This window comes from Dipodomys merriami, unplaced genomic scaffold (genome assembly GCF_024711535.1).
Source record: "Dipodomys merriami isolate MVZ:Mamm:240054 unplaced genomic scaffold, mDipMer1.0.p SCAF_16, whole genome shotgun sequence".
In the NCBI taxonomy this organism is placed as follows: Eukaryota; Metazoa; Chordata; class Mammalia; order Rodentia; family Heteromyidae; genus Dipodomys; species Dipodomys merriami.
In genome coordinates this window covers 10982294-11004312 of record NW_027202937.1, presented here as the reverse complement: position 1 = coordinate 11004312, position 22019 = coordinate 10982294, and the positions used below count along the sequence as shown (strand labels likewise).

At 50.5% G+C, this 22019-nt stretch overlaps 3 protein-coding genes and 1 long non-coding RNA gene across 5 annotated transcripts in view; 2 read left to right on the top strand and 2 right to left on the bottom strand.

The window, feature by feature from the left end:
- Ppt2 (palmitoyl-protein thioesterase 2) overlaps positions 1–14418 on the top strand; it is a 35501-nt gene extending 21083 nt beyond the window's left edge. The window contains exons 2-9 of the mRNA XM_070024064.1: positions 1798–1991; positions 2226–2379; positions 2867–2962; positions 3051–3158; positions 5904–5987; positions 6105–6189; positions 13336–13390; positions 13576–14418. Of these exons, the coding sequence (XP_069880165.1) occupies positions 1806–1991; positions 2226–2379; positions 2867–2962; positions 3051–3158; positions 5904–5987; positions 6105–6189; positions 13336–13390; positions 13576–13719 (912 nt within the window). The 5' untranslated portion in view covers positions 1798–1805 and the 3' untranslated portion in view covers positions 13720–14418. The remainder of the gene's footprint in view (positions 1–1797; positions 1992–2225; positions 2380–2866; positions 2963–3050; positions 3159–5903; positions 5988–6104; positions 6190–13335; positions 13391–13575) is intronic.
- LOC138828210 (uncharacterized) lies at positions 95–1788 on the bottom strand. The gene is made up of 3 exons (XR_011372216.1): positions 1449–1788; positions 793–1239; positions 95–702 (listed from the first exon to the last, which is right to left on the bottom strand). It is a non-coding gene; the product is annotated as an uncharacterized lncRNA (long non-coding RNA).
- Positions 14419–14511: 93 nt separating the features above from the next.
- Egfl8 (EGF like domain multiple 8) lies at positions 14512–18066 on the top strand. 2 transcript variants are annotated; one of them, XM_070024066.1, is made up of 9 exons: positions 14512–15380; positions 15817–16014; positions 16252–16374; positions 16476–16585; positions 16688–16783; positions 16888–17058; positions 17144–17220; positions 17302–17455; positions 17707–18066. In XM_070024066.1, exons 2-9 carry the CDS (start codon positions 15914–15916, stop codon positions 17748–17750), a joined length of 876 nt encoding a protein of 291 aa, XP_069880167.1. In that variant the 5' UTR covers positions 14512–15380; positions 15817–15913; the 3' UTR covers positions 17751–18066. The 2 variants fall into 2 exon arrangements, with proteins under 2 accessions (XP_069880167.1, XP_069880168.1); XM_070024067.1 differs by lacking the exon at positions 16252–16374.
- Agpat1 (1-acylglycerol-3-phosphate O-acyltransferase 1) lies at positions 17996–21513 on the bottom strand. Its single transcript, XM_070024063.1, has 6 exons — positions 21305–21513; positions 20944–21077; positions 20456–20631; positions 20224–20319; positions 19666–19738; positions 17996–19228 (listed from the first exon to the last, which is right to left on the bottom strand). The coding sequence occupies exons 1-6, from the start codon at positions 21502–21504 to the stop codon at positions 19044–19046; spliced, it is 864 nt and encodes a 287-aa protein (XP_069880164.1). The 5' UTR covers positions 21505–21513; the 3' UTR covers positions 17996–19043.
- Positions 21514–22019: the final 506 nt, after the last annotated feature.

Genomic DNA, 22019 nt, shown 5'->3' with positions numbered 1-22019 from the left:
CCATTCCCGAAATCCCCTCCCCACACATCTCCACCCACCACTCCTGCCAAGACGCAACTCCACCTCCGGAGTCAACCTGAGACTAGAGGCACTGTGGTTACTGCAGTCTTTTTATTTGCTTTTTTGCTTCTTGGAACGCGTGGGTGAGGAGGTGGGGTGAGGATAGCAGTCTACTCAGATTATACCAGTTGGGAGATTTTACAAAAAACACAATTAGTTATCCCCTCCCCCTTCTTTATATTTGTACATCCCAGCCTCCGCCCCTGGCAGTCGCTCTTCAAGCTGTCTCTATCCTCTCCCAGTTGGTCCTACCCGTAAAGATGCTCAAACCAGTCCCTGGCCTCAGAGCTTTAGATCACGGCCTTGTACTAGTCGTTCAGGTTTTTCAGGCATCTGTGCAATCCTCCTGACCCCTTACTCCTACCCCATTATCATTCTACATGCTTCAAGATGATTTCATTGGATGAGATGCGTTTAGTCCGCTCATCAGACAGTGAGGCTCAGGCTTGCTCAGAAATCCATTTCTCAAGGGAAACGTCTTTAACTGCTAAGTAAAAGTCCCTTCATAGGCCTCAACCCCCAACAGGGATCTTGGGTAGGGGTTCACTGGTAAACAGCGATGGAAACACCACTTGCTGGCAAATCTGGCTGGATTGGAAGGGTCCGGGTCCCCAGCCACCTGCAGATTTCGGTGGGGAAGACCTGAAGGGGGTCAAGCAGGTTGAAAGATTGACCTTAATCTCTTGGCAATGAGAAGCCCCAGGGGTCCCGCCCCTTAAGGGTGGGTCTTACATAGGAAGTTGTAAACACTGGGCCGGGCCAGTACTTCACTGGAGAGGACTGGAGGACTCTCGGCGTCTCCGGAGAAGAGGGCACTACATGCACTTCAGAATCAAGAGTTGTAAGGCGCTGACCTGGGGCGGCTGGGCGGGCGGGCGGAGGCGGAGGGGTGCGCTCCAGCTGCCAGCAGCCCCGCACGCCATCCTGTCACTCGCCTGGCGGGCACAAGGACTACCTGAACTCAGTCCAACCCTCACGGCTCCACCAGGGCCCAGAACGTCCTGTTCTGCTGCGGGGCCGGGCGCCTGGAGTGGAAGTGGGCTGAATCCAGGCGGGGGTTAGTCGGATCCTAGGATCGCGGGCGTGTGGCGGGGCCTGCCGAGGCTTTCTTTAGATTCTAGGAGACCGTTTCCCCGCACCTCCTAAATGGATCGCTCCGCTTTTCTTCCTCCCCAGTGCCTAGAGCGCAATGGAATATTCCATTAACCCCCAACCCCGTCCGCGGCGCGGCCGGCGTTGCCGGGGACGCTCGCACGGTTGCTAGGGAAAGCCCCGGACGTGACGGCTTTGCGCGACCCCGAGCTGCCCTCCCCCCCTCCCCGCCGTCATTCCCCGGCGCGTCCTCCCCGCACCCTGCCCTCCCCACCCCCGCCGCGTGGGTTCCAGACCCTGGCCAGGGGGGGGAGAGCCTGCCTCTCCCGGAGGCCCGGGCTGCTGCTCAAGGGATCTCGCGGAACCCCACATTGCTCGTGGCTCTGGGGTCGATGCGCCAGGAAGACCCTGGGCCCCGGGAGCGCGTCTCGCGAGCGTCGAGTTGGAGGCGGGACTTGGGGTGCGCGTTGCGGCGTCTACGTGGTTTTGGGGGTGTGTTCGTGGGGGAAAGGAGTAGAGTTGAGTCCACTGGCTATTTTGTGGCAAGATCGTGGTGTGGAAGGGGGGAGGCTTTGTTGTCCGGTGTCAGTTCCGACGGGGAGGGGGTGTCGTCGTCTCTCACGGGCCCTCGTTCCCTTGTCTCAGGTGAGAGGATGCTGGGGCTCCGGGGGCACAGGCCCCCCTGGGCTTGGGTTCTGCTCCTGGTGCCGTGTCTCCTGCCGCTTCTGCTGTCCGCAGCTCCCGCGCCCCACCGCGCTTCCTACAAGCCGGTCATCGTGGTCCACGGGCTCTTTGACAGCTCATCCACTTTCCGCCACCTGCTGGAATTCATCAACGAGGTCGGTCTGGGGGCCTGCGAGGGTTATTGGACCCTTCTAGGGAGGGAGAGTGGGCAGCTCAAAGCTACCTCTGGGACTGCCAGTTCCTTAGGGAGCTGCTGCTGGCACGGGGGAGAGATGAGGATTTGGATGACTGGCTCTAGCAGGCATAAATAGGCATGTGGACGCTGGCCACAGGGTGGTGGCGGGGCTCCATAGTCCATCCCCAGTGGTTGCATTGCCCCCTTCCCACAGACACATCCCGGGACTGTGGTGACAGTGATTGATCTCTTCGATGGCAGACAGAGCTTGCGGCCCCTGTGGGAACAGGTGCAAGGGTTCCGGGAGGCGGTGGACCCCATCATGGCAAAGGCCCCTCAAGGGGTGAACCTCATCTGCTACTCCCAGGGTAGGCAACGCTCCCTCCTAACTTCTAAGCCCCATTTGAGGCTTGATTCTTATCTGAGGGATACCTCTGATGTCCTTTGTTTCTAAACTATTGTTCCAGCCAGAGCCCTGGTACCTAAGTCTTTTCATTGTGCCCCAGATGGGCGGGAGACATTCATTGTGCCCCAGATGGGAGGGAGACATCCAATATACTGTCTCTTCTTTTCCTATTACCCATGGTTCTTGGATTTAAGGACAAATGGGGCAGTTAAAAGGATTCTAGAGTTAGTCAGGAGACCTAGATCTTTAAATCAGCAACTGATACTCACATGACATGTGACTTTTTTGGCACACAGGGTGTGTCTGTCTTCTCTGAGCCTGTCTCCTTTTATGTTTAGCGTGGTTGTGGTGGTGATGTGGGGGGAGGGGGACGGGCATTGACCTGAGGGCAATGGGCATTGTCCTGGCTGTTCTTAAATCCCTTCCTGATGCTGTTGTTCTGCCTACAGGAGGCCTTGTGTGCCGCGCACTGCTTTCTGTCATGGATGAGCACAACGTGGACACTTTCATCTCCCTCTCATCTCCACAGATGGGGCAATATGGAGGTGAGTGAGTACTGTGGGCGCCATGGCAGACCCTGAGTTTTGGGTCATATAGTCTTGTGGCCACTTGGCACTGCAATTCTCTTGCCAGATACAGACTATTTGAAGTGGTTGTTCCCCACATCCATGCGGTCCAACCTCTACCGGATCTGCTATAGCCCCTGGGGCCAGGAATTCTCCATCTGCAACTATTGGCATGGTGAGTGGTGGATGCTGAATGGGCCTCCATGGAGAGGGCATCATAAAGGATCCAGCCTGTTGTTCCCATATCAATGAAAACAATAGTGATAACTTACATTTATTGAGCACTTACTACCTGTATGGGCATTGTTCATGCGGCTTTATGTGTATTATCATATTGCCTTAGAGAACATAGTATGATGTAGGGCTCAGCCAAATATTTCTGTAAAAGAGATGGTAAATATTATTGGTTTGTGGTAGGCTTTACAGTCTCTCTTATAACTACTTGATTCTGCTGTTTGTGAAAGCCCAGTTGTCCCTATGAAAAATGTGTTTCTTCGTGTGTGTGTGTGTGTGTGTGTGTGTGTGTGTGTGTGTGTGTGTGTGTGTGTGTGTGTGTGTGTGTGTGTGTTATTGAAACTTTATTTTTATTTTATTTATTTGTTTTCTTGTTGGTCATGGGGCTTGAACTCTGGGAACTCTGGGCCTGGGCGCTGTCCCTGAGCTCTTTACCTCAAGGTGAGCACTCTACCACTTGAGCACCACTTCTGGTTTTCTGATGATTAACTGGAGATAAGAGTCTCATGGACTTTCCTGCCCGGGCTGGCTTAGAACTGTGATCCTCAGATTTCAGCCTCATGAGTAGCTAGAATTACAGGCATGAGTCACCAGCTTGGGGAGGAACTACTTTTCTATTAAAAATTTTTTTTGTCAATGTGGGGATTGAACTCAGGGACTAGGCGCTGTCCCTAAGATCTTTTGCTCAAGGCTAGTGCTCTACCACTTTGAGCCAAGTCTATTTACAGTTTTCTGGTGGGTTTTGTTTTTATAATTTTTTATTGAGATTAAATGATTGCATAAATTTCACAGTATTGTAGGATAGTAATACTTAAAGTTACAAACAAATTTTAACCTTCACAAGGCTGGTCTACAAAGTTTGTGAACTCTACAAACTTTGACAGTACAACTATTTCTTCCTATTTCTTCCATGTTGGGTGATACGTACATTTCTTTTTTTTTTTTTTTGGGGGGGTCCGTTCATGGGGCCTGAACTCTGGGCCTGGGCGCTGTCCCTCAGCTCTTCAGCTCAAGGCTAGCGCTCTACCACTTGAGCCACAGCACCACTTCCGGCTTTTTTCTTTTTGCTTATATGGTGCTGAGGAATTGAACCCAGGGCCTCTGGCATGCAAGGCATGCGCTCTACCACTGAGCCACCTTCCCAGCCCCCATACATTTCTTTTCTTTTGCTTAGTGTAATCTCTTTCCTTCACCTTCCCTCCCTCCCATTGCTGCCCTTGAGTTGCTTAGTTCATTTTCATTAATGTCCAGTTTTTTGTTGTTGTTGTTGTTGTTGGTTGTGGGTCTTGAACTCTGGGACTGGGCATTGATTGACCCTGACCTCTTCAGCTCAAGTTGAGCGCTCTACCACTTGAGAGTCACACTGCTGCTTCTGGTTTTCTGGTGGAAAATTGGAGATAAGAGTCTCATGCCTGGGCTTGCTTTGAACAGCTATCCTTAGATCTCAGCCTCTTGAGTAGCTAGGATTAAAAGCGTGAGCCACCAACACCTGGCTTGTTTTTTGTATTTTTCATTAATTAATTAATTGATTTTTTTTTTCTTTGTCGGTTGTGGGGCTTGAACTCTGGGCCTGGGCCCTCAGCTCAATGCTAGCACTCTACCACTTGAGCTAGCACTCTACCACTTGAGCCGCAGCACCACTTCCCATTTTCTAGTGGTTAATTGGAGATCAGAGTCTCTCGGCCTTGCCTACCCAGGCTGGCTTTAAACCAGATCTTAGCCTCCTGAGTAGCTAGGATTATAGGTGTGAGTCACGGGTGCTGGATTCGTTTTTTTTTTGTTTGTTTGTTTTTGTTTTTTTTTGAGATAGGCATTTCACAGATGTTTCCTGACCTGGCTGGCTTTGAACTGTAATCCTCAGGTCTCAGCCTCCTGAGTAGGTAGGATTACAGGTGTGAGCTCCCAGCGCCGGATTTTAAACTTTACTTTTCATGATGCTTGGGCTTGAATCCAGTTCTCTACAATAGGTAGGCGTACACTCTAGCCTTTGAGCCATGCCTCCAGCCCTGGAACTTTATTTACAAAAACAAGTGACAGATTTGGTCATACTTTGTACACTTATAGTGTTGTTTTTCTTTTGAGGCCTGAGTGCTAGCCCTGAGCTTTTTCTTGCTCAAGGCTACTGCTCTACCACTTGTGGCCTCTACTTGGTGGCCTTTTTTTCTTTTTTTGTGATTAATTAGAGATAGGAGGCTCATGGACTTTCACTGCCAAGGTTGGCTTAGGACTAAGATCCTTAGATTTCAGTAACTAGAATTACTGGCATGAGCCACCAGTGCTTGGGGTAATATGCTTTAATTTTTTTTAAACCAGTTCTAGGGCTTGAACTCAGGGCCTGGACACGGTCCCTGAGCTGTTGTTGCTCAAGGCTAGCACTCTACCACTTGAGCTGCAGCACCGCTTCCAGCTTTTTCTGTTTTCTCAGTAGGAATCAAACCCAGGGCTTCATACATGCTAGGCAAGCAGTCTACCACAAGCCACATTCCCAGCCCTGTAATATGCTTTTAATAGTACCTGGCTCATAGTAGATGCTAGATAAAAGTGCTTTCTGTAATGTTCACATTTATTATTGATTGTATTATATTGTTGTCTACCTTAATTATTATTGTAGCCTGTTGCTCTTCCAGTCTCTAGTTTTACCTTCTCATTCTACTTCTTTACCTTTTGAATTGCTGTTTGTATCCAGACCCCCATCATGATGATTTGTACCTCAATGCCAGCAGCTTCCTGGCCCTGATCAATGGGGAAAGAGACCATCCAAATGCCACTGGTAAGATGACCATGCTTCTACCTTTTCTGCTTCTCTGACACCCTCCTCCCCCATGTCTTTGGCTCTACCTGGCCTGACCCCTGTGGCTGACTCAGTCTCTCTTTTCCCTACCTGCAGCATGGCGGAAGAACTTTCTTCGTCTGGGCCGCTTGGTGCTGATAGGAGGCCCTGATGATGGTGTTATTACTCCCTGGCAGTCCAGGTAACAGGGGATTATGTGTGTGAGCCTGAAAATCCAAGCTGTGAGACCCTGAAAGGATTGGGAGTTTGAAATGCCTTCTTCCAATACACTTTCAGGATGCTGAGAGTTTTCCTGGAAAGGTTAATCAGTCCTGGCTTAACAGGAACTCAAATTCTTCCCTAAACTGGGAGCCTTAAGGGTAGATTTAGGTTTATGCAAATTGTAGGCTGTTTACTGTTTAGATCTCCCTCCCTGAATGAGAAGGTCACTTACTACTTATATATAAAATATTGTCACCCGTTTGAAGTTTGTACCTGATTTCCTTGTATAAGACCAATAAAAACCTTGGTTAGCCGGGCGCTGGTGGCTCACGCCTATAATCCTAGCTACTCAGGAGGCTGAGATCTGAGGATCGCGGTTCAAAGCCAGCCCGGGCAGGAGAGACCGTGAGACTCCTATCTCCAATAAACCACCAGAAAACCGGAAGTGGCACTGTAGCTCAAGTGGTAGAGCGCTCGCCTTGAGCTGAAGAGCTGAGGGACAGCGCCCAGGCCCACAGTTCAAGCCCCACGACCGACCAAAAACAAAAACAAAAAACAACAAAAAAAAAACCTTGGTTAATGGAACCTTGGGATCTGTTGTCAGTGGAAAGCTACAGATCCCCTGGTACCCCAAACTTCACTTCCACGGTCAGGTCTCCATTGTTGTGTTGTTCCTGGTTGCTTTAAGGAGCAGCAGGTTGCAACAATTATGGAGCCTGAAGGTTGGATAAAGGGACTTGCAGCCTCATACCAATCTTTTTCTCCTGCCTTTAACTAGCTTGCACCTCTCATTGCTCAGTCAGTGCCCCGCCACCTGCCATTCATCTTAATACTGGAGAGCAAAACCTCTGTATGTTTCCAGTGACTATGTCCTGCTGCCTCTACTTCCTCTCCATTCCTATCAGCCTTACTTTGTAGATACCATTTTCTTTTTTTCAGTGTTGAGGATAACACCAAGGGCTACCTCCTCAGCTCTTGAAAAAAAATTTAACTATTGAATCTGAGGCAGAAGGACCACTTGAGCCCACACATTTGAGATCAATATGGGCAACATAGAGAGGGAAATAAAATAAAACCATCTTTAATACTAAAATAATTATGGATTCACAGGTTACAAAGATGATTTAGAGAGGGAGAGGTCCTGTATATGCTTCACCCAGTTACCCCAGTGATTGCGTTTTACGTAACTAGAACATCGTACCAAACCCAGGAAATTGATGGTGGTACAATATGTCTTTGGGGTTCTGTGTTATTTTATCTCATTTGTTGCCATTTCTTTATCGATGTAGACTATTGTGATAGCCTCCAACTTGTCCTCTCTATTGTATTTATTTATTTAGTGCCAGCACTGAGGCTTGATTTCAGAGCATTGCACTTGTGCTTGGCTTTGCCTACTCAAGGCTAGGGCTCTGCCACTTGAGCCGCTATTGTAGTTCTGGCTGGTTAATTGGTAATAAAAGTCTCTTGAGAGATACCTGTAATCCTAGCTACTCAGGAGGCTCAGATCTGAGAATTGTGGTTCAAAGCTAACCTGGGCAGAAAATCCTGTGAGACTTCTCTCTCATTAGTGAGCAAAAAGCCAGAAGTGGAGCCGTGGCTCAAGAGCACCAATCTTAAGTGAAAAAGCTTGGGTCAGTACCAAGGATCTGAGTTCAAGCCCTAGTACCAGCACATTTCTGTGTGTGTGCATGTGTGTGCGCACATACAAATTCTTTTGGATTTGTCTGCCCTAACTGGCTTTGCCCATCATTAGATCTTAACCTCCCGAGTAGCTAGTATTACAGGCCTAGATCTGTCTTCTCTATGCCTCACGTGCTCTGTGGCACTATACACTTACCTTGGTTGTGTGTCATTGTGTGTGATCTGAACTACCTTTTTCTACAAATAATGATTGAACACCATGTGCCCAGGTGCTGTTCTAGGCCCTGGGGATCCAACAGCAAATAAAAGAGAAGTCTCTGGTGATCTGTAACTTAGGTTCTCATTGGGGACAAGATAATAAATTATAAATACATGTCAGGTAGCAATAAAAGAAGGCAGAAAAGGAATCAGAAGATGACAGGATGAGGATGATTATGATTTTTGCTTGTCCTGGGACTTGAACTCAGGTCCTGGGCACTGTCCCTGAGCTTCTTTTGCTCAAGGCTAGTACTACTTCAGGCATTTTCTGTTTATTTGGTACCGAGGAATTAAACCCAGAGCTTCATGCATGCTAGACAAGCACTCCACTGCTAGACCACATTCCCAGCTGAGGCTTATTTTATTTATTTATTTTTTTTTTTGTCGGTCATAGGGCTTGAACTCTGGGCCTGGGCGCTGTCCCTCAGCTCTTTAGCTCAAGGCGAGCGCTCTACCACTTGAGCTACAGCGCCACTTCCGGTTTTCTGGTGGTTTATTGGAGATAGGAGTCTCACGGTCTCTCCTGCCCGGGCTGCCTTTGAACTGCGATCCTCAGATCTCAGCCTCCTGAGTAGCTAGGATTACAGGCATGAGCCACCAGCGCCCGGCTGAGGCTTATTTTAGATAGTGGTGGAACATATCCTCCTGGAAGGGCCAAGCAAGCAAGACTGAAGGGAGTGAAAGAAGGAGTTGTGATCGAAGGAGCTCCTTCAAAGACCTGGGGTAGGGCTGGGAAGGTGGCTCAGTGGTAGAGCAGGCTTGCTTTGCCTGCCTGAGGCCCTGGGTTCGATTCCTCAGCACCACATAAGCAGAAAAAAAAAGCCGGAAGTGGCGCTGTGGCTCAAGTGGTAGAGCGCTAGCCTTGAGCTGAAGAGCTGAGGGACAGTGCCCAGGCCCAGAGTTCAGGCCCCACGACCGGACCCAAAAAACAAAATAAAACAAAAAAAAAAGACCTGGGTAGAGGGCAAGGAATTGAGAAGGCAGTTGGGATGAGAGCAGAAGGAGCTAGGGAGAGAGTGGGAGGAGAGTTAGTAGGGACTAATTACATGGAACTTTTTGCAGGCCATACTTAGTCGCTTGATTTTTTTTTCCCATTTTTTTGTTGCGATTAAGTATAGTTGAGCCTTGCATTGATGGCTCACGCCGGTAATCCTACCTACTCAGGAGGCTTAGATCTGAGGATCCCAGTTTGAAGCCAGCCCAGATAATAAAGCCTGAGAGCCGGGCGCTGGTGGCTCTTGCCTGTAATCCTAGCTACTCAGGAGGCTGAGATCTGAGGATCGCGGTTCAAAGCCAGCCCGGGCAGGAGAGACCGTGAGACTCCTATCTCCAATAAACCACCAGAAAACCGGAAGTGGCGCTGTAGCTCAAGTGGTAGAGTGCTCGCCTTGAGCTGAAGAGCTGAGGGACAGCGCCCAGGCCCAGAGTTCAAGCCCATGACCGACCAAAAAAAAAAGCCTGAGAAACTGTCTCTTTTTTTTTTTTTTTTGCCGGTCCTAGGGCTTGAACTCAGGGCCGGGCACTGTCCCTGAGTGTCTTCTGCTCAAGGCTAGCTAGCACTCTACCACTTGAGCCACAGCACCACTTCTGGCTTTTTCTTTATATGTGGTACTGAGGAATCGAACCCAGGGCTTCATGCATGCTAGGCAAGCACTCAGCACTAAGCCACATTCCCAGCCCCAAGCCTGTGAGACACTTTTTTTTTTTTTTTTTGGTCGGTCGTGGGGCTTGAACTCTGGGCCTGGGCGCTGTCCTTCAGCTCTTCAGCTCAAGGGGAGCACTCTACCACTTGAGCTACAGAGCCACTTCCGGTTTTCTGGTGGTTTATTGGAGATAGGAGTCTCACAGTCTTTCCTGCCCGGGCTGGCTTTGAACCTGATCCTCAGATCTCAGCCTCCTGAGTAGCTAGGATTACAGGCGTGAGCCACCAGCACCGGTCTGTCTGTGAGACTCTTATCTCCAATTAACTACCAAAAAAAGCCAGAAATGGAGCTGTGACTTGAAATGGGAGAACACTAACCTTGAGCACAAAATCTCAGGGACAGCAGCACCCAGACCACACACACAAAATTATATATAGAGATATTGTATACCTCTATATGTACACATACACATATATATATATGCATGTATATGTGTGTATATGTATATATATGTATGTATATATATGTGTGTATGTACACACACACACAGGTGGATGTGGTGGCACATGCCTCTAATTCCAGCACCCAAGAGACTGAGGCAGGATAATTTCAAGTTTGAGGCCATGCCAGGTGCTAGTGGCTCATGCCTATAACCATAGCTACTCAGGAGGCTAAGATCTGAGGATCATTGTTCAAAGCCACCCAGGCAGCAAAATCCATGAGACTCTTAACTCCAACCAACTACCAGAAAACTGGAAGTGGCACTGTAGCTCAAGTGGTAGAGCGCTAGCCTTGAGCTGAAGATTTCAGGGACAACACTCAGGCCCAGTGTTCAAGCCCCCTGACCAACAACAACAAAAAAGTTTGAGGCCAGGCTAGATTACATGGCTCACTCTATCTCAAAAGGAGGAGGAAAGCAGAGACCAGGCACTGGTGGCTCATGCCTGTAATCCTAGCTACTCAAGAGGCTGAGATCTGGGTATTGGAGTTCAGTCACTTGGACAGGAAAGTCCGTAAGACTTATGTACAATTAATCACCAAAAAGCTGGAAGCAGAACTGTGGCTTAAGTGGTAGCTCACCAGCCTTGAATGAAAAAGCACCTAGGTCCTGAGTCAAGACCTAGTACCAACATAAAAAAGGGAGATATATTTATGCATATGTGTATTTATAGCACACACATATACAATGGACTGGGGTATGTAACTAATTCAGTAGAGTGCTTACCCCACATGTATGAGGCCCTGGATTAATCCTCAGCACTAGGGAAAATGTGTATGTGCATATATGTCTATAGCTATATAGCCATAGACATAGATACAGAGATACATAAATATAGGTAGGTTGAAAACAAAAATCACTTCACCAGTTTTTTTTGGTTTTTTTTGCCAGTCCTGGGGCTTGAACTCAGGGTCTGGGCACTGTCCCTGAGCTTCTTTTGCTCAAGGTTAGCCCTCTAGCTCTGGAGCCACAGGGCCACTTCTGGCTTTTTTTGTTTATGTGATACTAAGGAATCCAACCTAGGGTTTCATGCATGTTAGGAAAGCACTCTACCACTAAGCCACATTCCCAGCCCACACTTCAACAGCTCTGAGTGTATAGCTTTGTACACTGCACTAAGTAGATCCACATTGGACAACCATCTTCAGAACTTTCCCTAAACTGAAATTATAGATCACCTAAACAATAAGGCCTCATCTCCCACCTCTCCTGATAGCCAGTTCCTTTCATCTTTTATTCCAATCAAGATGAGATTGGGGGGGGGGTGAGCCCGTGCGCCCATAGGCACATGTACATGTTGGGGACTTGAATCAAGGCTTTGCACTTAATGTGCTTATGGTTGGCACTCTTAGTACTTGAGCCATACTTTTAGTCTAGTATTTTGCTAGAGACAGAGTCTCAGACTTTTTTGCCCAGGCTGGCTTTGAACCAAGATCCTACAGGTCTGGATCTCACAAAGAGTTAGGAATATAGGCATAAGCCACAAATGTCCAGCTTATTGTGGTGCTTGGTTTTTGCTGTTTCTGGGGCTTGAATTCAGGGTCTGAGCACTGTCCCTTAGCTTTTTCAGTCAAGGCTGAAATTATATCACTTGAGCCACAGCTCTACTTCCAGATTTTTGGTGATTAATTGGAGAAGAGTCAGACAGACTTTACTGCCTGGCTGGCTTTGAACCAGGAGCCTCAGATCTCAGCTTCCTGAGTAGCTAGGATTACAAGCATGAGCTACCAGCACTTGGCTTATTGGAGTGTTTGATGAAAGCCTGACATCCTTTTATTTGAGTGCAACAAGAGGCTTTTATATGCATTATATCATTTTATCTGAACAGGAACACTATGAAAGTTAGTAATAGATCAGGTTATGAGCATTTCCTATGCGTCAAGATACTGTTTTAAGTACTTGGCATGCATTGTTAAGTTAATCCTTACAACTATTTTCATTTGATATTTAAGACAACATAGAGGCAAAGGTATTGAGAAGAATATGTCTACATTGATAGAGTTAGTATGTGGTGAGATCACGTTATCCAGTTTTTTTTTGTTTTTTTTTTTTTGGGGTCCGGTCATGGGGCCTGAACTCTGGGCCTGGGGCCTTAAGCATGCAAGGCGAGCGCTCTACCACTGAGCCACCTTCCCAGCCCCATTATCCAGTTTTTTTGCTTGCTTGTTTGAGTCCGCTTTGGTTGACCTCAAACTCACTGTGCAGGCCAGGCTAGCCTAGAACTTAAAGTCACTGTTCTCTTGAGCCAGCACCTTCCAGGTACAAGGATTCTGATACTGGGGCTTAAACTTAGGCCTCATCTGCTCTCTTTTTTTTTTTTTTTTTTTGGAGTGTGTGTGGGGAAATCCCTTGTTTTTGTCTTTGTGGGGTTTTTTTGCTCTTGGCTGATGCTTTACCACATCAAGTTTCAAGTTCCTGCTTTTTCTTTTATGATTAATTGGAGATAAGAGTCTCTCAGAGCCGAGTGTCAATAAACTACTCAAAAAAAAAAAAAAAAAAACAACCAGAAGTGGTGTTGTAGCTCAAGTGGAGTGCTGGCCTTGAGCCAAAAAAGTGCTGGGTCAGTGTCCAGGCCCAGAGTTCAAGCTGCCCCCACCCCTCCCCCCTCAAAAAAAAGCCTCTCAGGTTTGTTTGCCCAGATTGGCTCTGAGATGCTCAGATCTCAGCCCTCTGAATACCTGGGATTACAAGCAGGAGCCACAGGTGCCCCCTTGAAGGAGGCCTTCTTATGGTACAGTGAGGACATGTTCAAATATACACTTGGGGAGAATAGAGCCTGTGTGAATACCACTTTCTTAGACCTTCTGAAATCCATCCCAGGCTTCTGGCCCACGCTCTCCCACATGCCTAGCTGTGTCTCATCTCTTTGCCTTTGTTCTAGACTTCCCTAGTCCAAGATCACAGTAGTGTGGCTGGCCTCAATCTCACAATCTTCCTGCCTCAACTTCTTGAGTGCTGGAATTACAGGTGTTACATCTTGATTTTCCTTGACTCTATTATTATTATTGTTGTTGTTGTTTTACTATCTTATTATCTATTTTTATTACCTACCTCTTCTGATAACTGCCTCTCCAATCTCTTGTAGTTTCTTTGGTTTCTATGATGCCAATGAGACAGTCTTGGAGATGGAGGAGCAACCGGTAAGCCCCTTGCAATGCTTTCCCTCTTGGTCCACTGTCTCGCCTCATTTTGGAGCTTTCCCTACTACTGACATCTAAGCTGAAAGGTTTATGTGGGGAGGGGCCCAGAAGGACAGCAGTAACTCACTTTGTGTCTCTTTTGTGTTTTTCTTCTATGCTTCTATGCCCCTCCACCCACCTTGAAGGTATATCTGCGAGATTCTTTTGGGTTGAAGACTCTCTTGGCTCGAGGGGCCATAGTGAGATGTCCGATGGCTGGGATCTCCCACACAGTCTGGCATTCCAACCGTACTCTTTATGATACTTGCATTGAACCTTGGCTGTCCTGAGAATGTTCTCAGGTGGTCAGGAAGCCCCCAGCCCAGAGACCAAGTGGTGGCCTTGGAAAGCAGATGTCAGCCTCTGGCATGCCTATGACCACCTCATTGCTCCCACACTGCCCCCTACCAACCAGGGCTCTCAAAATCCCCATCCTCTGCTCCTTCATGAATGACAAGTCCTGGTCCCCCTACCTCATGTCCTTTTGTTTGGGGGACATGTTTTCCCTTTCTCCCAAGGCCAAGGAGGCAAGTGAGAGCCAAGTTTTTAAACAACTTGTGGTTGTTCCTCTTCCTGCTGCTGCTGCTGCTGCTCCTCCACCTTCTCCTCCTCTGGCTGTACAGGAGAACCAGCCCCTGCCCACCACAGGGGTTTCCCTCCAGGCCACTCAGGACATTTTTAGCTTGTCTCCCATGTTCCCTTTTCCTCTGACCTTCCCCACTGTCGTCAGCCCTCCTCACCCTCCAAGGACACCCATGAGAGTGGGGTTCTGTGGCTCCCCTATGGGGATAGTTCCGTTCTTGAAGTGTCAGTGTTGGGGAATATCTGTGGCCTGCAAGGCCCATCTCAGGTTTGGGGATCCCCCAGTCCCTATGATCAGTGTTGGGGTATGCCCTGGGAGCCTAGTTTCTTTGAGGCCCCAGCCCCTCTTTTAACTACCCTTGAATGGGTGTTCCTTGTATTTATGGAAATAAAGTTCAATTTCCTCAGTGTGGCTTGGCTTCTTTCCAGGTAAATGGAACCTGGGGTCCTCAAGGAGGGTGGGGATGGAGAGCCTGGGGCCTGGGTACCCGGATGCCTGATGTGGGGTGGGGACCCCCTTGGTGTTTCCGTTCTCTCAATGCCCATTCTGTATGGGTTCCTGATTCTCAGCGGGTTCTTTCCTGCTGAGGACAATTCTCTTCCTGTCCCAGCCTAGGATTAGGGGGCTGAGCCCAGAGCTCTAGTGATGTGGGCCTCAGCCTCATGAGTGGAATGTGCTTGCCACCCCCAGGCTAGACGAAGGGGCTGAGGGTCAGGGTGGGCATGTGCTGTGCCCCTTTACGACCTTTGTAGGCTAGCGCTGAGTGAGGGGGTTGTACAATGAGCCTCCTTTTCCTTGAAAGAAGGAATTTTGGCCAGGACAATAGGGCTCTGTCTGCTTTGGCATAGGGAGGGTGGTGGCTGACTCAACTCTGTGCCCCTTAAGCCCTAACAAATATCATCAAGGGGTGGACCAGTCTTTCCCCTGGTGCCTTGAGTTTCCCCCCTGCCCTTTTGTGATGACTTAATTCTTCTTTCCTCCACTGATTGTACCTCTTCTCCCATGACCTGATCCTGCTTGGTCTCTCTCCAGTGTGTTGGGTTGCATTGAGAGTTAGGGTGTATGTTGTTGGGTAACTGGTGCTATTAGAACCAGGAGCTTCTATGGATTTAGGGGATCTGTAATTTTGGGGGGAGCCTCACAGGAAGATTCAGGCAGTGCTTTGCTAGAGTAGGGGTGAGAGCAGTGTGGCTTGACCTCACTGAACTGACCAGGCTGGTGCTAAGGAGGAGGCTTGTGGGAGGGGGCAGGACTGGGAGGCCTCTGGCCCAGCCCCTCCTCCTCCTCAGCCCCGGTGGCCCACCCACCAGTCTGAACGGCCACTTCTGAGGCTAGACTGCCTGAAGTCTCCCTGGAGAGAGAAGCCAGGTGGGAATGGGGGAAAGAGGAGGCAGATGGGGAGAGAACATCCATGGGGGAGTGGGGTCAGGCAGAATTGGGGGTATGGTCTGAGTGAAGGGGTATCCAGGACATAGGTATATGTGTGTCATCTATGTATGTATGTTATATGTGAGGTCAGCAGAAATGTGTTTTAAACCATGGAAGTCTCAGGTCTTGGGTGTAAGGTGTGGGGGTGTTTGGGGTCTTGAAGATTGTGAAAGTTCTAAGAGGGCATGTTAAGGAGGTTCATGAGGAAATGAGGTAACTTTGTCTGTGTCCCTCCAGGTAGAGCACAGCACTGGGGGCTACTGGCTAGAGGGGTGGTGGAGGGAGCGTAAATAATGCTGAATTTGGTACACCCAGGTGTAGATAATCCTGGTGGCTAGTGAGTAAATGTCCTGACCCCTTTCATGGACACCAGCAGGTGGTTTCAGGAGGGGCTGGAGCCCTGAACAGGAGAGGGGAGAGGCACCCACTACCTGCTCACCTGCAGCCCACAGAGTCTGGAGTCAAGGAGAGTCATGGGGTCCAGGGCTGAGCTGTGTACTCTCTTAGGCGGACTTTCATTCTTCCTGCTACTGATGCCAGGCCAAGGGGCCAAGGGTGGCTCCCTCAAAGAGAGGTGACAAGAGGGGGTGGGGCTTGGGTAAGGTGAGGTCTGCCTGGGAGGCTTCTGATGCTTGGTGTGTGTGGGGGGGGGGGGGCTCTACTGGAAGCCAAACAATGCTGAAAGTTCAGAATAAGGGTGAGGCTGTCACCTCCAGGGAGAGCCAGGCCTCTTGTCTGCTTGCCGGACTCCAGGCTCCATAGGGCCTGATGATCTCAATGACTCCAACCTCCTTCTCTGGCATGGGTACAGACAGGGGGTCTGCTCTAAGCAGACACTGGTGGTACCGCTCCACTACAACGAGTCCTACAGCCAACCCGTGTACAAGCCGTACCTGACCCTCTGTGCTGGAAGGCGCATCTGCAGTACCTACAGGTGAGAGATGGGGATGTGGCCACTCTGGAATCTCTCAAAAGGAACCAAGAACTTCAATCAGAACCCAGACTCAGGGTCCTCGGCCTGGCACTTTGTTCTAGGACCACATACCGTGTGGCATGGCGGGAGGTGAGGCGGGAAGTGCAGCAGACCCATGCTGTGTGCTGCCAGGGCTGGAAGAAGCCACACCCAGGGGCGCTCACCTGTGAAGGTGAGGCAGGGTCTTCCTTGTCCTGCAGGAGGCATGCCAGGGTTGGGGGTCCTGGATAACTGGGCCTTTGGTTCAGCCCTGAAGCCTTTTCTTCCCTAACAGCCATTTGCCTTAAGCCTTGCCTGAATGGAGGTAGCTGTGTTGGGCCTGATCAGTGCGAGTGTGCCCCTGGCTGGGGGGGAAAGCACTGTCATGTGGGTGAGTTGCCCTCCTCCCACCAGTGGGGGGGGGGTTGCTAGGTCTTCCCACCCATCTGGGCATCTGCCCTGACCCCTCAGTTTCCTCCTCTTTCCCGTAACTAGATGTGGATGAATGTAGGATCAGTGTCACCCTCTGCTCACATCGTTGTCTCAACACGGCGGGCAGCTTCACCTGCAGCTGTCCCCGGGGCCTGGTGCTGGGCCCTGACCAGCGTACCTGTACAGAGGGATCCCCAGAGCCCCCAACTAGTGCCAGCATCCTCAGCGTGGCCAGTGAGTATGGGCTTGCACACAGGGAGGGCCTAGGACCAGCAGCAGGAGCCAGGGCAGTGGGCATGTTACCCATTTCTGTCTCTAGTTCGAGAAGCTGAACAGGAAAGCACCCTGAGGAGGGAGATTCTTGAGCTTCGAGGGCGCCTGGAGCAGCTGGAGCAGGTGAGCAGAGGTGGCTGGGGCTGGGCCCTCAGGGTGGGAAGGTCTGGTGCAGCATCCTGAAATACCTGTCTTCCTTTGCAGTGGGCTGCTCAGGCCGGGGCCTGGGTCCGGGCTGTGCTGCCCATGCCGCCTGAGGAGCTGCATCCAGAACAGGTGGCAGAGCTGTGGGGCTGGGGTGACAGGATCGAATCTCTTAGTGATCAGGTGCTGCTGCTGGAGGAGAGGCTGGGTGCCTGTAAGTCTTGCTTCTCCCCACTTGAACCTCATCTTTTCTGAGACCCCTTACTTCAGCATTCCCTCATTCTGGAATGCTCTCATCAGCGCTCACTCTCAACACCGGAATCACCATTCCAATCCTCTTCCCCTCTGGGACACGGTCCCTATCCCAACAGTCTCACTTCTTGGGGGGAGTGGCAGCGTTGGCCCCTCCCCCAGCTGGGGATCCCCCACAGCCCACCTTTCTTTCTTTCTCTTTCTCAACCACAGGCTCCTGTGAGGACAACAGCCTTGGTCCTGGCCTCAATCACTGATACGGAACCTCCTCAGTGTCCCAGCCTCCTAATTTATACACAGGTGGCACCCACTCATCCTGGGGGATTAGCCACCTGGGAGCTGCAGATAAGGCCATCAGCCATCAAAGAAGTGAGCCAGAGCTTTGGAGAGCTGTGGGAAAATGGGCTGTCTTGGCCTGTCTTTTCTCACTGGAGCAAGTTGCCTAGGCAAGGAAGGACTGCTTCTCCAACTCCTTAACAAATACAGCAAGAAAGCACCCAGATCTCTCTCTCTCTCTCTCTTTATTCTTAGTTGCTTGCTGTTATCCAGATAATAAAAGCCAACCACACAAAACTGGATCCCATCCTCTCCTGCTCCCAGATACCTCCTGGGTTGAGGGGGGTGGGGGGAGTGAACAGGTCTGGAGTGAGAGGCAGGGAGCAGTCAATACCACTAGGAGGAAATGACAACTGGCTCAGAGAGGGGGCAGTCTCAAAAGAAAGAGAAATAAATTAACATTCCCCTCTCCCCTTCAGCCAGGGTCCAGGTCTTTCCCCAAATCTCCAGGGACCAGTGAGTGCAGCACCTGATGTCTGCCTCTCCCCCATGTCTGGTTAGGATGGTACAGGGGGGCTGAATGGGGTCAAGACCACTGAAGAACTGTATCCCAGGGACAAGGGCAAACAAAAACATGGAAACCAAGCTGGCATCTAAGAGTGTCCTCAACCCTAGGCATTTGGGCAAGGGCAGAGATGAGACCTCTGAGTTAGAGTGTGCCCCCCACTAAAGGGGGGTGGTCTCCAAGAGGTGGGTGAAGGTGCCAAGGGAAGTTCCCAGGTTGACCCTGGCAGGAGTGTTCAGGTTTCAGCTTCCAGCCACAGGGCGAGGAGTCCTCGAACAGATGAGTCCACTGAGTCCATGGACTTGGGAGTGATTTGTTCCACAGAATGGATGAATCCGCTGGTCAATGTGGGATGGAGAGGGAGAGACGACCACAAAGAAAGAATCCACCAGGCATGGGATGGAATGTCCCCCACCCCTGTGTGGGATGAGCCACTCGAGATGAGGGGAGGCAAATGTGCCACAGACAAGATGGCAGGAGGAGGGGATCAGAGTGGAGACTGCACCCAGGCAGGACTGTCCATGGATGGGGTCAGGAAGGGACAAGGAGTGACACTATCCACATTCACTTCAGAAGCTGGAGATTCCAAAGAGAAGAATAAGTGGGGGAAAAAGGGGGCAGGGGAGGAAGAGGGCTGGGCCTGGGCCCGAAGGAGGGCCACTGGGTTGGTAAGTGTGGGAAGGAAGACGGGGACAGGTGGGAAGAAAGCTCAGAGCCGGGCCTCGCCCAATGCCCCAGGCTTCTTCAGACAGTCACCACCACCCTGGCCATCAGTGGAGATTTCCCGGAAAATGGTGAGCATGGAGTGCCGGACTCTGTCAGCCAGAGCTGGAACGTCATCTGGTGTCAGCCCTTCTGTGGGCACTGGGGGCAGCACCCGTACCTGACATCGTCCTGGGTGATGAGGAGCACCATCACGGCCTGTCCTTCCAGACCTCTGCCAACAGGCAGGGCCTAGCTTTGAAGTGCTCTTACTACTCCTTTCCTCTTTCAGGTCTCTTCTCTTGAGTCTGGACAACCCACCCCTCTCATTTGCCAGATTTTCCTGTACAAAGCCTTCCCCAAACCCTAGTCTAGACATCTCCTGCCACTCCTCTAGCCCTTACCTTCTAGGCTCAGCATTTACTCCGTGTTACTCGTTATGACTTCGCACATATAGGCCTTATATTTCCCATTAAATCCTAATAGTATAGAGGGGTGCCTGGTGTAGGGTCAGACTACATGATCAGGACCTGGCATTGAATGACTCCCCTTCCTCCCAGGGCTGACCCGCAGCCTCTCTGATGGTTGTTCTGGTCATACCCTCCTCTAGACCTGCTCAGAGCTCTCACCTGAGGTGAAACGTCGTTCCTTCTTGCAGTAGAAGTCTTGATAGGAGGACATGACTATGGGGACAATGGGAACCTGGGAAAGGGGTAAAGCACATCAGTCCCCAAGTCCTTATTTCTGTGGGTTGTGGGGTTTGAACTCAGGGTCTGGGCGCTGTCCCTGAGCCTCTTTGTATTCTATGCTTGTGCTCTACTATCAAGCCACAGTGCCATGTCTGGTTTTTGAGTTGTTAATTGGAGTTTTTTTTGTTTTTTGTTTTTTTTTGGTCATGGGGCTTGAACTCTGGGACTGGGCGCTGTCCCTGTACTCTTCAGCTCAAGGCGAGCAACTCTACCCCTTGAGCCAAAGTGCCACTTCTGGCTTTCTGGTGGTTAATTGGAGATAAGAGTCTCATGCACTTTCCTACCTGGGCTGGCTTTGAACCTCCATCCTCAGATCTCAGCCTCCTGAGTAGCTAGGATTACAAGCATGAGCCTGTACAGGCATGAGCCATCAGTGCCCAGCTCCAAGATAAGAAGGAAGGGTAAGGGCTGGACAGCAGAAGGAGGAGCAGTAATCACCTGGGCCTGTACCGCAAGATGGAAGGCGCCACGTTTGAAGGGCAGCATGGAGCCGTTGTGGTTTCTTGTTCCCTCAGGAAACACCCAGACTCTCACCTGAAAGACAAAAACACACAATATGGAGGGCTCAGAGTGGTAGCGAGGTCATACTGAGGCCCCGAGGCCCCTGGTATCAGCTGGTTACAACTCATGTCCCGAGCTCCCAAGCCCATGTCTTCCCAGAATGACTCACGTCCTGGGTGAGCAGGGTCTGGGCGACCTCAGACATGACACTGATGGCATCCCCCGTGCGTTTCCGGTCGATGAAGATGACTCCGGCCAGCCAGCAGGCCAGCCCAGCAGAGCCAGCCCACAGTAGCTCACGTTTGGCAATGGGCACACAGCGGCCTGGCAGTACCTCCATCATCCCTTGGACAAGGGTGGGGATGGGGAAGGAGTCAAGGTGCAAGCAAGGGGTCAGATCAGGCAGTACACCCACCCAGGTTATCACCGTATACTAGTAGGGACTGGAGAAAAAGTGGAGAGATTGGGTTGAAGGAGCCAGAGTGAAAGTGAGGGTGATCTTGCTCATGAGGGCAAATCCAACCCAGGGAAAGAAGCTGTGAGGGGGAAGCGAGGGGGCAAAACATCCCAAAGGAGGGAGAGTTGAAGCAGGTTCTAGGGAAGGCGCTAGGAGGGAGGGCATGGCTGGGGGAGGGGTGCTCTGTGGCGGGGTCTCACCAAGCAGGTCGAGGGAGCTCTGGTGATTGGAGACCACGACGTAGGGCTGCGAGGGAGGGAAGTGGTGAGCCCCTCGCACCTCCACTCGGATCCCATACAGGTATTTGATGTGGAGCAGCATTAGACGCAAGATCCTGTGGGGTCACGGCAAGGGGGCCCAGTGGGATCCACTGATGTCCTCCTGCACACCTCACTTCCCCCTGCCCAACTGACTTGCTGGCCACTTCTGCAGTCATTGCCCCCTTCCATGTCCCTGGACTCTCGCCTTCTCTTTTAGACCCACGATGTCACTTGGGCACAAAGCTATCTCTCACTCTTCACCCTCAGGTTCCCTTAGGACCCACCACCCCTCGCCCCTCACTTCATGTTCTCAACGTTGCGTCCTCGCACGGCACACACAGGGATGGCGAGCACAGCCAAGAAGAGGATCCAGCCGTTGTAGAAGGCCATCTTGAAGAAGTACTTGGCACTCGGGCTGTAGAACCACAGGGTGGGCAGCAAGAAAAGCAGCAGGAGAAGCAGCAGTAGCAACACCGTCCATGCCCCAGGCCACAGCTCCATTCTGGCCACCTGTAGGTGATAAGGGTGAACAATCTGGTTTCTGAAGGGGAGAGGAGCCAGGTAAGCAAGGCACAGAAAGCAAGCCTACAAGATGATCTGAGGACAAAGACTAAAAAAAAAACCAAAAAACAAAACAGGACGGGACTTGGGCTGCTGTTGAAACCTTCCCAGGAGCTAATACCAGCGACTCATGTCTAATCTTCACTACTCAGAAGGCTGAGCTCTGAGCATTGTAGTTTCACGCCACAACTGCAGGCAGCAAAATCCGTGAGAGTCCAGTTAAAAGAGCTACTAAAAGCTGGAAGTAGAGCTGTGGCTCAAGTGGTAGAGTGCTAGTCTTGGGCAGAAAAGCTTAGGAACAGTGCTTAGGCCCTGAGTTCAAGCCCCAGGGCAGCAAAATAAAACAAAACAAAAAACAAACTAATTTCACTTTTTTACACAAGCCCATCGGAAAATTACAAATGACGAGGCTGACATATGCCTCAAGGGTTGGAGGCATGGTTCAATAGTAGAAT

Bases quoted from the DNA above. Each gene is read 5' to 3' on its own strand.
- Egfl8 (XM_070024066.1), top strand. From the start codon at position 15,914: ATGGGGTCCAGGGCTGAGCTGTGTACTCTCTTAGGCGGACTTTCATTC. The intron at 16,784-16,887 runs GTGAGTTGCCCT...TCCCGTAACTAG, and splicing joins GGGAAAGCACTGTCATGTGG to ATGTGGATGAATGTAGGATC. The intron at 17,059-17,143 runs GTGAGTATGGGC...TTCTGTCTCTAG, and splicing joins CAGCATCCTCAGCGTGGCCA to TTCGAGAAGCTGAACAGGAA.
- Agpat1 (XM_070024063.1), bottom strand. From the start codon at position 21,504: ATGGAGCTGTGGCCTGGGGCATGGACGGTGTTGCTACTGCTGCTTCTC. The intron at 19,739-20,223 runs GTGATTACTGCT...CCCCTTTCCCAG, and splicing joins ATCTTGCGGTACAGGCCCAG to GTTCCCATTGTCCCCATAGT. The intron at 19,229-19,665 runs GTGAGAGCTCTG...CTCATCACCCAG, and splicing joins GGAACGACGTTTCACCTCAG to GACGATGTCAGGTACGGGTG.